This window comes from Euphorbia lathyris, chromosome 3 (assembly GCF_963576675.1).
Source record: "Euphorbia lathyris chromosome 3, ddEupLath1.1, whole genome shotgun sequence".
Taxonomy (NCBI): domain Eukaryota; kingdom Viridiplantae; phylum Streptophyta; class Magnoliopsida; order Malpighiales; family Euphorbiaceae; genus Euphorbia; species Euphorbia lathyris.
The window spans coordinates 53105616-53119183 of record NC_088912.1 but is presented as its reverse complement, the minus strand read 5'-3'; the positions used below and the strand labels follow the sequence as shown (position 1 = coordinate 53119183).

General features: G+C 34.1%; 1 protein-coding gene across 1 annotated transcript in view; it reads left to right on the top strand.

Moving 5' to 3' along the window:
* The first annotated feature begins 426 nt into the window (after nt 1-426).
* Nucleotides 427-13568, top strand: part of LOC136222910 (myosin-1-like) — a 33626-nt gene continuing 20484 nt past the window's right edge. Inside the window, exons 1-11 of the mRNA XM_066010597.1 lie at nt 427-579; nt 702-787; nt 1557-1906; nt 2061-2162; nt 2252-2395; nt 2482-2632; nt 2737-2764; nt 7774-7939; nt 8093-8156; nt 8261-8274; nt 8356-8440. Of these exons, the coding sequence (XP_065866669.1) occupies nt 1568-1906; nt 2061-2162; nt 2252-2395; nt 2482-2632; nt 2737-2764; nt 7774-7939; nt 8093-8156; nt 8261-8274; nt 8356-8440 (1093 nt within the window). The 5' untranslated portion in view covers nt 427-579; nt 702-787; nt 1557-1567. The remainder of the gene's footprint in view (nt 580-701; nt 788-1556; nt 1907-2060; nt 2163-2251; nt 2396-2481; nt 2633-2736; nt 2765-7773; nt 7940-8092; nt 8157-8260; nt 8275-8355; nt 8441-13568) is intronic.

The window sequence follows — 13568 nt, the reverse complement described above, 5'->3', positions numbered from 1 at the left end:
TTTGGTTAGTTTCTTCGGTTTTGAAATATGATGTTACTCAAAACTACATATGTAATGAGCGTAATATCATTATTTAAATTTCTTAGAGTAAACAAATACTTTACTGAAAATAGTAATCATAATATGTTACTTAGCAGATAATGTTCAGCTTCAATTGCATGTGGGGCTCTTATTATTATCATAAAAATTATATAGTTAGTTCTTGAAAAGTTCATTTTAAAAGAAATTAATTTTAATTTACTTCAAATATGATTAACAAAAAGAAAAAAATTCAAATATATATCTGAACAGTACATAATAGTATTATTTGCAGATGAATTTAATTGTAAGCAGGTGAAAATGAATGAAGGAAAGTTTTAAAGATAAAGAAAAAAACATTTGTGCCTTTCTTTTATTTTATTTTATTTAAAATATATATCTGTGAAGCAGAGAAAAGCTGCAAGTCCTCCACACACAACACATAGATACATACATACCTTGAATGTTCCAACTCAAATATTCTTTCCCTGTCCTGAATTTTTTTCTATCTCATGCTACAAATGCAACTTGCTCCTTCACCATCTGCTTTCACTCTACACTGTTTGCACTCTCTTTGATGCTCATCATTTTTTTTTTTTTACTAATTTTGACATTTTTTTCTCTTTCTTCCAATCAATCACTTTCACCTTTCTGCAATTTCTAATTCTCTCGCAATCATCTAGGGTTTTGAGATCGATCTGAGCTTCTCCGCTCTCCGCTCTCTGCTCAGTATTTTTATTTTTTCTTTCTTCTCGGCTTTTTGTACAAGGTATGCTTTCCTATTTTATTTACTTTATATTTTCAACTTTTGAATTTTTCTTTGGCATTTGGTGTCTTCGAATCTGGAAAGTCCAAATTCTGTTACTAGATCGGTCTAGATTCACCACATTTCGTTGTTCTTACCTTCAATGCTGCTTTGCGTGGTTGATAAGAAAATGGATGTAAAGATCATTCTTCTGGTTCTTGTCTCTCTCATTGAAACTTGGAACCTTTTTCGTTGAAGATTTTGAGCATTTTTTCTGAACACGTTTTTGAGTCTATAATGTCACGTATGACATGTATCTTTTATTATGTGATTTCTGTTACTTTACAGGATTTATTTATTACTTCTTTGCTATTCTTCCCAGCATGCATAATTCAATTATTTGAATGATTGTAGAATTTTATTCTGGAGCAATTTCAAGATCATTGTATAGGACCATGAGTTTGGAGAATTGATTCCATTGTTGAGTTATTATAGTCTGAGTTTTAAATTTAATAAAAATCTACGCTGAGAGCTTCAATTTATTTAGTTGAGATGAAAGGTTTTTCGTCCTTCGGTGATGGATTTGCCCGCCCAATTGCTAATGGTGAATGATTGTTAAATGGATGTAGGGTCTGTTTCTACAATTATGGTCCCCTCCATTATGTTACTCAAATAAGTTGCTTAGTGGGGTCTTTTGTTTAAAAGCTTTGCAGCTTACTTTCTTCCTGAAACTGAAAAATCAACCTTTTAATTTATCTTTATGTCATGGCATCTGTGGGAACTTAATCCTCAGGGTCAGTGAGAATGCCGCAGAAGTCCCAGGCCCGTCCTTCCTTCCAATCAATCAAGTCATTGCCTGTTGATTTTAAGTTCTGTGGTTCACCAACATCTGAACAGTTGGAAAAATTGGATGAAGTGAATGCACAAAACAGGGATACGATCTGTTCAAGTATTGCTGAAAATGATAGCATAGAGGCTCTATATATTGTTAGGAATGATGTCAATGATGATTCGCCATATGCTGGAGATATCACCTCCTATGAAGACTCAGATACTGTTGCATCACCTTCGCCTTCATATTCAATCTCAGAATCTCATACTGAACGTAGGTGGGGGGATGCCTCCTCCTATGCTGCAAAGAAGGTACTGTGTGTGATCAGAACTGTTTGGTTTGATTATTGCTAAAACCTTTGTGGTTGTGCATCTATAGCTATAATTTATTGTGCTCAAGTGATGAGAATTTAAGTGTATTTTATTGTTGATCTCCTTGCTTACTTGTTTGAGTTCACTGTTTCAGAAACCTCAGTCTTGGTTTCAACATACTAATGGTGATTGGCAGCTGGGAAAAGTTTTGTCTACTTCAGGGACTGAGTCTATTATTTCTCTTCCTGATGGAAAAGCAAGTGAACTTTTTTTAATATCATTGAAGACATTTTTCTGTTGTATTTGGGCATTTGATTTAATTATATCTTGTATTTTCAACTATAGGTTTTGAAGGTGAAATCTGAGAGTCTAGTACAGGCAAATCCTGATATTCTTGATGGTGTAGATGATCTCATGCAACTTAGTTACTTAAATGAGCCATCAGTATTATACAACCTTCACTATAGATATAATCAAGACATGATTTATGTAAGTGTTCTCATTAATATTAGCTTGGTATATCTTGGCTATTAAACTATAAACACTCTCTAATGGATGCAATATATGGAATGCAGACAAAAGCAGGGCCAGTGTTGGTTGCTATCAATCCCTTTAAAAGAGTTCCTTTATATGGAAATGATTACATTGAAGCATATAAGAATAAATCTAAGGAGAGTCCGCATGTGTATGCCATAACAGACACAGCCATCAGGGAAATGATACGAGGTGCTTTGTTTTTATAACTTTGAAAGATTAGCTTTGATGCTTTATGACATCTTTTGTATACATGAGGGATTATTATCTGATTTTCTCTCTCTCTCTCTCTTCAGATGAAGTAAACCAATCAATCATTATAAGGTACGTAGAGTGTGATAAATTTGAGATTTTATTCTTCTTTGGTGATCTTCTCATCCTTGTTGTATTTGTATTCTGCGTATTTGGAAATCGTGTGCTCCATGGTTGTTACTCCCTCCATTTTTTATTATATGTCGTTTTAGACTTTTTAATTTGTTCACTTTTTTTTATGTCTGTTTTGTATTACCAATGCACTTTTAATAATGCTTTCTCTAATTTGCCCCTATTTATGTTAAGAGAGAGGAATAGCTATTAATGCAAATAATCTTAATTAAGCCATAAAAATTAAGAAGAGAGAGAAGTTTTGCATAGAAAGTAGAGATTTAGGAGAGAAGTATTAAGGGTAAATTAGTCATTTTAATAGTCCCATTAATATTGCATTGGTTTTGATGAAAAACTTTAAACGACATATAAAAAAGAACGGAGGGGAGTAAGATATTGCATTATTTTCTAAGTTAATTTTGTGTTGTTTAAGTTAATTCTTTCTGCAGCTCATTTGATTCATTTTTTGGCCTGTTGATATTCAGGCTTTGATTGTCGGATAGGCTATTAAGATCCATGTTTCTAAAAGGGATATTTTATGAGTCATTTACTAGTTCAGAACATGTCAACTTTACCTGTAATAAATCCAAATACCTTAAGCAATTTCTTTTTCAATCTAGATGGATGGTTGCTGGAGTTTACTTGAGGGACAAAATTTTCATTGTTTCTGGTTTTGGTTTGAAACTTTAGGAGATAGGGGTCTAATCAATATCCATATGGTGCATTGTAAAATTTCATTCAATCACAATCACAATCACAATTTGAATCACATTTGCTCATTATCTCAATGTAATGACTACTCTTTTATTTCTCTTGTTCACAAATTCTGTGTAGTTATCACTGCTAACAGACTTGATTAGTTAATAATATCTTGAGATTTATTACAACATAGATCCAAGCAAGTCTTAAAAGCAAACAGAAAAGGAAAACCCCAACATGGGCCTCTTGAACATTTTATTTTTTGCTAATAGTTTTTTTTTTTTTTAATTTGATGACAAACCCTCTTTTAGACCAAGAGGTCTAGAATTTAAATATTGGCAAGTCTGAAAATTTTAGCATAAGGCAGTGTCCTTGTTATACATGCTTCAAACTGAAGGGGTATTTACGCATGAGATTGTGTCAGAGATAATAAAAGTTAGGGCAAAGTACAAAAAAAATGCTTGTGTTTTGCGCTATTTGCAAACAGAGGTATGTGGTTTAAAAGTTTGCAAATAGAGGTATGTGGTATGTTTTTTTGACAAAGCAAACTATTTCAAATTACACTGTTAAGTTCTGATGCAATCAAGAGCATTTTTATTTTACTTTTTAAATTACATTAGCTTTGTAAAATGAACTTAAATATTAATTTAGTTCATAATCTGTGAAATTAGTAAAAAACGTAAAATTTCCACCATATGATTTATGGTTTCAATTTAGGGAGCTGCGTTTGGGGGAGGGACCGTGTTTTATCGATATGTAAGAATAATTTTTTTTCAAGATAAAAATGTCATTGGTTGTAATAAGAACTTAACAATGTAATTTGAAACTTAGTTATCAAATCGAGATTCGACTCGTGAATCGAAATCCTCATTTTGTGAATCGTGAATCGAATCGAAATCGTAAGATTCAGTTCAAATTCATAATATTATAAAAAACAGAATATTTACCATGTTGAACTCAAAATATCATCAAATATTAGTCTAAAAATGCAATTTTAATGTCAAAAAAGAAATCATATCTACCAAGTACTTAAAATTCAAATCCAATGCAAATGCAATCCTAATAAAACTAATTCACAAATCGGATTCTGTTTAATAACTTCGTAGAAATGAAGAGTTTTAATTTCTGACTTTGTTTGTTTGCCTTGTTGTCAACTTGATAATGATGGAATGGAGCTAGTTTGAGTTGATAACTTGATTAATAACAATCGGACTAGAGGAGAGTGAGTTTAGTAGTTAGTGTTATTTAAGTTTTTGATGAACGGTAATGAAGATCCGGCTCGAAATAGAGCTGAATCGAATCGTATGATACGAATCGGGAATCGTATGATACGAATCGGGAATCGTAAGATTCTGTTATAATTTAGATTCGCCTATAGATTCGGCTCGAAATAAAACTGAATCGAATTGAACCGTAAGATTCGAATCGAGAATTGTAAGATTCTAACAACAGTGATTTGAAATATCTTGTTTTGTAAATTAAATCATACCACGGACTTCTATTTGCAAATTTTTAAACCACGGACCCTGTTTGCAAATTATGCAAACCACAGACATTGTTTTTGTACTTTTCCCTAAAAATTATTCTTTGAACTATTGTTGCCATTGCCCCTAGAAAAGTCCACCATTGTTTCTGACAGTGAATAACATGTCTTCATATGTATAGATTCCAATAACAATGGTTCCTTTTAACTAGCTATTCATCATCAATCTCAAAAATTAATTGTAACGTTAGGTTCTGTTTAGTAAAATTGAAAAATTAAGTGCTGGAAAAATAAGTACTAAATTTTAAGTCTTGAATACTATAAATGTTGAAACCGTTGAATGGTGAAGTTATTTGATGAATACTAAAAGAAAGTCCTGAACTTAAAAGGATATTAATTTTTTTTATGATATAATGATTACTTTTATGTAAGATTCGTTGAGAAATCTTGATATTAATATATTGAAGAATATGTAAATTATGTTTTTTATATAAAATTTTAGAATATCATTATTGGAAGTGTTCATCCTAAAATTTAAAGTTAAATATGTTGACTGGTTAGATTAAGTGATTTTTTTTGACTTAATTGAAAGTTATAAAACAAACTGAAAAATAATAAACATAATATACTAATTTTTAAGCGCTTAGTTGCTTAATGGCGCCATCAAACAACCCCTTAGACTTAATATCGAGGCAACCTTTTGCTTCAAGCTCTTCCTATTGTCTCCTTTTTCCAAATGCTCGAACCTGAAACTCTTAAATGTTCAATTGCATGAATTATGGGCAAGCATGGTCAAAGCTCTCCTCTATTTGCTACCTCTGCTCATTCCTACTTTTTAAGCAGTTTGGTGCTTCCAATGACAAGAATTCCTTCATAACATAATCTGATTTTTGGTGAGACCTAGGGTAACAAAAGTATAGGGAAATACATCATGATAAAGCCTTAAAAAGATTTCGAAAAATATCAATAATTTTGAAGAGAGAATATAAGATAACAAAGCTATTATTAATATGAAGTGAAAATGGGGCAAAATTGATAATATACTATGAAAATGTAAAATTATTTAAGAGTATCCCAACATGCTAACACTGTACAATTGCTCCTTGATGTTAGAAAGAAAGTGGGAAAATAAATTTATATAAGCTCAATAGCTAAACTTAAAGTTCAGGGGAGTGAAGATTTGTTTCTTCTAACGTAAAATGGAATTAAATGTAATGTTGCTTTATCTTAATCCCCTGAGTAGTAAGTCAATGTAATTGCGTGTCTCCTATTCCAAGCTCTGTATAAATTTTTCTAATAGACCCAAAACTGCCTTGTATGTGAACTCCCTTTTGTTTTTCCCTTCTTTACCTTCATGCTAGTGAGGCTTTACTATAAATTGCAGCTATGAGAAAACTTGCATGTTTTGTTGCATTGGATCTGTAGGATCAATGAGGCATACTGTTAGACATAAATCAATCGCACATTCTTGGCTCTTTCACTATATTCTAAGGAGCATAATATGCAGATTTTCTTGCTATGGGTTTTCATTTATAATTTAGTAGGCATACTGAACCAAGGGCAAAAAGTACTATTATTAATATTATTTGTATGGAATTCATCCTTAGAACCTGGGTAATCAATAGAAGATTGAACTGTGCGCTGGAGGTTCCTCACTTGCTTTAAAGTCAATATTAGTTGGGCATTTAACTTTAAAGGGTTTTCCATTTGTTATGAAGTTTGCAGTATGACGTTTTATAGAGGTCGTAGAACATCAAATGACCATAAGCTTTGTCTTCATTTTATGCTTTTGGCACTTATTTCATGTTTTGTAAATATGTCAATGTTGTGCTTTATTAACATTTCTCTTGAGCATAAATATTGTCATCTATTTTTAGTTGAATAGGAAGAGTGAAAAACTTTTGCTGACCTCAAGATTATGTAAAAGAGGGCTGGAGCAAGTAAGTGGATGAAGGTTTCTAAATTGTGCAATGGAGAGAGTTTTCAAGACTTGGGGCTTTGAATCAACCGTTGTGAGAAAGAGTGGTCATATCACTGCAGATTATCTCTTTTAGGAGGGTGCAAGCAAAGCTTGTATTACCATTGTTGCCAAAGCTGCAAATATGAAAGTCTCAGTTTACTGTATATCATGACAAAGACTATCCCATGCGTTCTCATGCCATTCTTTGTTAAGGTTTTGTGCAGAAGATTGGTGCTGATTGCATTTGATCAAACAAAGTCCGATTTTTTGCTTTGAAGATGATCTGAATGTGGAATTATACATGCTAGCTTTGTTTATTCTGCTTGTGAAAGAGGGATGTATAAGCTTGAGGGTAGGGTGTTGTCTGTTACAAGCTGGGTTATTCTTTTCTTTCTGCAATATTTCAGGTAGTTGGTTGTTTATTTGTAGATCGCTGAAAAATCTTCTGTCAACTTAAAACTGTTTTTGAGGGATGAATTGACTATGAAATAAGTGAAGTATCAATCTAGGGAGACGAACTACTTCTCTTGTCTATTGCTTTTTTCCTGGGATTACTTGCGCTGGTTGACCTACTTAGTTTGGGATTTAATGTTGCTGTCCTCTTGTGGCCCTTCTAAAACTAGATGTATTTATGCTCAGCTTAATTTTTCTTACGTGTCTTGACTATTTAATTCTGACTTTTAACTCTTCTAACATCTTGTTATATATGGATGATTTGATGTATTATATTGTTCATTTTAATGTTCTTATGTGATCGTGTGCATTCCTGCGACAGTGGTTAACATTTTGGTCATATCACTCACCCATGATGTTCATTTATTTACCCAGTGGTGAAAGTGGGGCAGGAAAAACAGAGACTGCAAAGATAGCAATGCAATATTTGGCAGCTCTTGGTGGTGGTAGTGGGATAGAATATGAAATATTGAAAACAAATCCGATTTTGGAAGCCTTTGGAAATGCTAAGACATTGAGGAATGACAACTCAAGTCGCTTTGTAAGCTTCATGTTCTTTGCTAAAAGTCTGTGATTTCTTGGGTTATCAATTTATATAAGGGATTGAAGGTAGTGTTAGAATCCAGAAAGCAAAATTTAGGTTTTCAAGTTTGCTCTTCTCACAGTGTGTATTGGTGTTTTGGTTGAACAACAGGGAAAACTGATTGAAATCCATTTCAGTGAAACTGGAAAAATATCGGGTGCCAAAATCCAAACTTGTAAGCACTCATTAAATGTAATTTATGTTGTTATTTTTATTCAACTTTTGGAAATGTGCTTACTCTTGTTTTTGAACTGTGTTCTGCTCCTGTTTGGTGAACAGTTTTACTTGAAAAGGTAATTTTTTGTTCTACCGTTGTCAGATTGCTTCTCTAGTTTCGAATTCTAATTACTGATATAATCTTATTATCTAACCAGTCTAGAGTTGTTCAATGCACGGAGGGAGAAAGGTCATATCACATATTTTATCAACTTTGTGCTGGAGCTCCCCCTATACTTAGAGGTATCTATAAACTTGTGTATATTTTCCAAGTTCAGTTTTTTCTGTGTTTTTGGCTTTATCGAGCACAGTCATTTTTTACATACAATTTCTCTATGGTTATGCATCTTAGTGTAATAATGCTAGTGCTATATATAAAACATTATGAAAATGTTGCCTTAATTTCATGACTAGAAGTTGGATATTGATGTGTGAAAATTTATAACATTTAGTCATTCCTTGTTGTTGTGATATTCCCATACAGAATGAAGCTTATGATTACTTAGTTGTGCCTGTAATGTGTGCTTCAATTGCAAGTTTCATATCTTCATGGTGTGATATTAGTAATTGAAGTCTAGCGTCATTGACAGATACATGTTAATGTGCAAAATTTTGTAATATGCTGGTTTTGTTTATATCAATGATGTTACTTGAGAGTCATAGAGAAGTTTTAAGTTTTAACTTTGAATACTGTCATATGCTACCTCAATAGAAAAATAGGGGTACCAATGATGCGTTTCAGTTGCTAACCTAGCAAGCTTAAATTTGGATAAACAGCTGCAAAATCATTTCCTATTTCAGGCATCAGTTGCTTTGCTGTTGTTGTGGGGAATAATGTGCAAGATGTTGTATTTTGAGTGGAATTAGAAGTAGATCATGGGCTGCAGTTCTTGGTGGTTATAGTTGTTATTTAAGTATTTTCTATTTGGAAAATAAAATTATCCTAAATCAAATAATTTTTTGAGGAAAGTATATAAATAAACCATGTGGTTTCGGCCATTTCCAAACACAGTCCCGTGTTTCAAAACTTGACAAACATGGGTATTGAGGTTCATTCCGTTAGCAAATACAGTCCAAACTAACTAAGGGTGTTAAAAAAACTGACGTGGCAGTCAGTCAAATGGTCATGGGGTATTTGTTAAATGTGTGAAGGATGTGGACCGGAAAGTCCTAGTTGGAGATAAGGATAGGAAGACGCGAGATCTTGGATGAGAGATAGGAAGACGCGAGATCTCGGATGAGAGATAGGAAGACGCGAGATCTCGGAAAAGTTAAATGTGTGAAGGATGTGGACCAGAAAGTCCTAGTTGGAGATAAGGATATCAAGGAACGATGGAGGTCCTATTTTGATGACTTATTTAATGGAGATCGCCAACAAGATGTTGGAGATATAAGTATCCATCACGATATGATAAATCATGAATGCCTGCGGAGAATTCAAAAGGGTGAAGTCAAAATGACATTAAGTAAGATGAAGTTGAAGAAAGCAGTAGGACCTGCTGGCATCCCTATTGAGATTTGGAGATGTTTGGGAGAAAGAGGAACCGAATGGTTGACGACGTTCTTCAACAAAATTTGGAGAAACAATAAGATGCCATCAGAATGGAGGAAAAGTACCTTAATCCCTTTGTATAAGAACAAAGGCGATGTCCAAGATTGTGCCAACTATCGGGGAATCAAATTAATGAGTCACACTATGAAACTTTGGGAGCGAGTGATTGAACAAAGGCTAAGGAGGATGGTGAAGATCTCGGAAAACCAGTTTGGCTTTATGCCGGGAAGATCAACTATGGAAGCCATCCATCTAATGAGACAATGGAGCACTATCGAAATAAGAAGAAAGACTTGCATATGGTTTTCATTGACTTGGAGAAAGCATATGATAAGGTACCAAGGGAAGTACTTTGGTGGGCCTTGATAAGGAAAGGCATTTCGCGGAAATATATTGACATCATAAAGGACATGTATGAGGGAGTATGCACGAGTGTACGTACTAGTGTTGGGAAGACTGAAGAGTTTCCTATTACGATTGGAGTGCATCAAGGTTCCGCACTAAGCCCATTTCTTTTTGCCATCGTTATGGATGAACTAACAAGTTCACTTCAAGATGGTATACCATGGTGCATGCTGTTTGCAGATGATATTGTGTTGGTTGAGGAGACGAAAGAAGGAGTGGAGATGAAGTTGGAACTATGGAGGCAAACTCTAGAATCTAGAGGCTTTAAGTTGAGTCGAAGTAAGACAGAATATTTGGAGTGTAAGTTTAGCGGCCGTAGGAGTAGGGAGGCAGGGACAATCATCCTAGATGGGAGAGTTGTTCAGGCCTCGGATTGCTTCCGGTATTTAGGATCTATTATCCAAACGGATGGAGAAGTAGATGGAGATGTTGCTCATAGGATTAAAGCTGGTTGGTCGAAGTGGAAGAGTGCCACGGGTTTCCTTTGTGATCCCGGCATGCCTAATAGATTGAAGGGAAAATTCTACCGGACGGCAATTAGACCAGCATTGTTATATGGTACGGAGTGTTGGGCAGTGAAACACTGCCACATCCATAAGATGTCGGTGGCGGAGATGCGTATGTTGAGATGGATGTGTGGTCACACGAGAAAGGACCGGGTGCGTAATGAAATAATTAGGACAAAAGTAGGGGTCACATCTATTGAGAATAAAATGAGAGAAAACCGACTAAGGTGGTTTGGCCATGTGAGACGTAGAGCGCTTGATGCGCTGGTTAGGAGAACCGAAGAGTGGCAAAGGGATGTAGTGGTGAGGGGTAGGGGAAGACCTAAGCAAACTTGGAGGAGGGTGATCGAGAGTGATATGAGTTTATTGGGAATTGAGGAAAATATGGTAGTGGATAGGACGGAGTGGAGGGAGCGAATCTGTGTCGCTGACACGACTTGATTTTCACGGTTTTATATGATGGTTCATGTTAGCCGACCCCGAATCATTTCGGGACTAAGGCTTTGTTGTTGTTGTTGTTGTTAATTTTTTTTCCTACCCAATCACTATCTTACACCTCATCACTTCTCTATCCTCCCTCATTTCTCTCTCCTCAAATTCTCTCTCTAGCTCTCTCTCTCTTCCATCACAGACTTGTTCAGATACCTCTGGAGATGTGCAACTTGATTCTCAAACATTTGTTTCTGATCCATATTATAGTGAAGTACAAAACCATATCTGTTTCCTCAAATTAGCAGTTCCAGAGATATGACTTCGTTTGTGTGTGCTTTTTAAACTTTTTGTGTAGAAAAAATGCAATAACCATATGTGAACTTCTATGAAGCACGGAAACGTTCGTCAACCAAAGCTGCAACGTTTCTCAGAGATGTGGGAAACAGAAACGCCCGGAAACGGAAACGAAACGTTTCTGTAATTACAGAAAGATTGAAACGCGTTTCCATTTCTACAAAACGTTTCAGTGTCTAAACTCAAACCGTTTGTACCTATTGTGACATGCAAACTCTGATTTCTTCTTCTTCGGGTCTGGCGATTTCTTCTTCTTCGGGTCTGGCGATTTCTTCTTCATTGAGTCTGGGTTGTTTTCTCAAGAGTCTGTTTACATGCAAACTCATTTCTTCTTCTTCTGGTTGGTTTCTTTTCTCCTCTTTTTTGTTCTTCTTCTTCTTGTTGATTTATTTTCTCTGTTTTTTGTTTCTTCTCAAATGGTGTGGATGGATGATTCTTGAATGTTGTGGTTGGGCTTTTTATGTTGTTGATGAATGTAAATTCGTGGACTCTTTATTCTTTTTTTTTTTTTTAATATAAAGAATTTAATTTTTAATGAAGATGGAAATGGAATTGTTGAAGGAAGAGGTTCTAATGTGGAGTAACTATTTTAATTGTTTTAGTTATCATTATTTTAGACTATTTTAATTGAATTCTACATTTTTATTGTTTTATCAATAATTATTTTATATATTTATAATTTTTATTATTTTCATGTTTATTATATATTTTTAATATTTATAAATATGCCCCTATATTTTTAATATTTACACGTTTCCCCACGTTTCCGTTTCCTATGTTTTTTAGAAATTCCGTTTCCCCGTTTCCGTGCATCATAGGCGAACTTTGATTTAAAGTTTTCAAACCTTGATAGGCACCAGGTAGGTACTAATAACTTTTTTATTATTTGAAATTGCCTGTTTGTTTAGTTGAAAACGTTGAATCGCCTCAAGCTTGTATAAAAATTTGGTGTTGAGTGATTTTATTATGTTACATTTGCTACTTGCTAGTATAAAATTTGGTGTTGAGCGAAATCAAGTTGCACTTTTTGAACAAGTCTCTCTTCGAAGAGAGAGAAAATTTAAGGAGAGAGAAATGAGGCTGGGTAGAGAAATGGCGAGGTGTAAGATAGTGATTGGGTAGGAAAAAAATAAAAAATAAATTCTAAAGTAAATAAATAGAAAGACAAAAACAGCCCCATGACCACTTGGCTTTGACTGCCATGTAAGCTTTTTTAACACCTGTGTTTAGACTGTCTTTGCTAAGGGAGAACCTCACTGTATGTCAAGCTGTGAAACACGGAGCTGTGTTTTAAAATGACAAACCACATGGTTTATTTTTGTACTTTCCTCTAATTTTTTTTCTATATTTTCACATTTTCTTACAAATGATAACGACTGACAGTTCTCCTTCCTTTAATGCCATTATGCACTTCATTCTTATGTGGTAGTGCATTGTGAAAAAGGTTGATTTTTGCAACTTTCTTTAGTCCAATCTTCACTATAAGAAATCCGAAAGAATTGAAACAGTATTGGATAAATTACAAAAACATGCCCCGCATCTCACCTACCATTTTAAGTCTGGATAAAAATTTCAAAGGTTTACCGTTTTGGTTAGTAATTAAATAATTGTTATTTCGAGAATCTCTACATGGCAGTAGGGCTATTAGTTGGAACTACTAAAAAATACATGAAAAAGATAAAAAAATTCCTTTAACTGAAGTTATAAATAGAAAATAGCATTTTTCTTGAACTATTATTTTTTTAGTCCTTCACCCTCTTATTTTTAAGAATTTCCAAAGTTAGCTTTTGTTTCCAAGAAATAGCTAGCAAAAAAAAAAAAAAAAAAATCCATATTTTCATAAAGGTTGATAGGAGTTTTTGTTAAGTGCCCGCGAATAGGATCTCGTCACAGGTCTTTTCACCGGGAAATTCCCTCAATTTCCCTTGTTGCTCCTGTTCTTGGTAGAACCTATTTTGAAAACTCAGTAGCGATTTGTAAGAGATGGCTTAACTCCCTGTATTGGTTTTTAATTTAAAATTCTTATGTTTGTTCGATGAAAATCCCCTTTTATAGAGGTACAGTGATTCCTGATCAATAAGGTATCCTTTCCCAACTAGGATTCTACCCAAAATAGGATTCT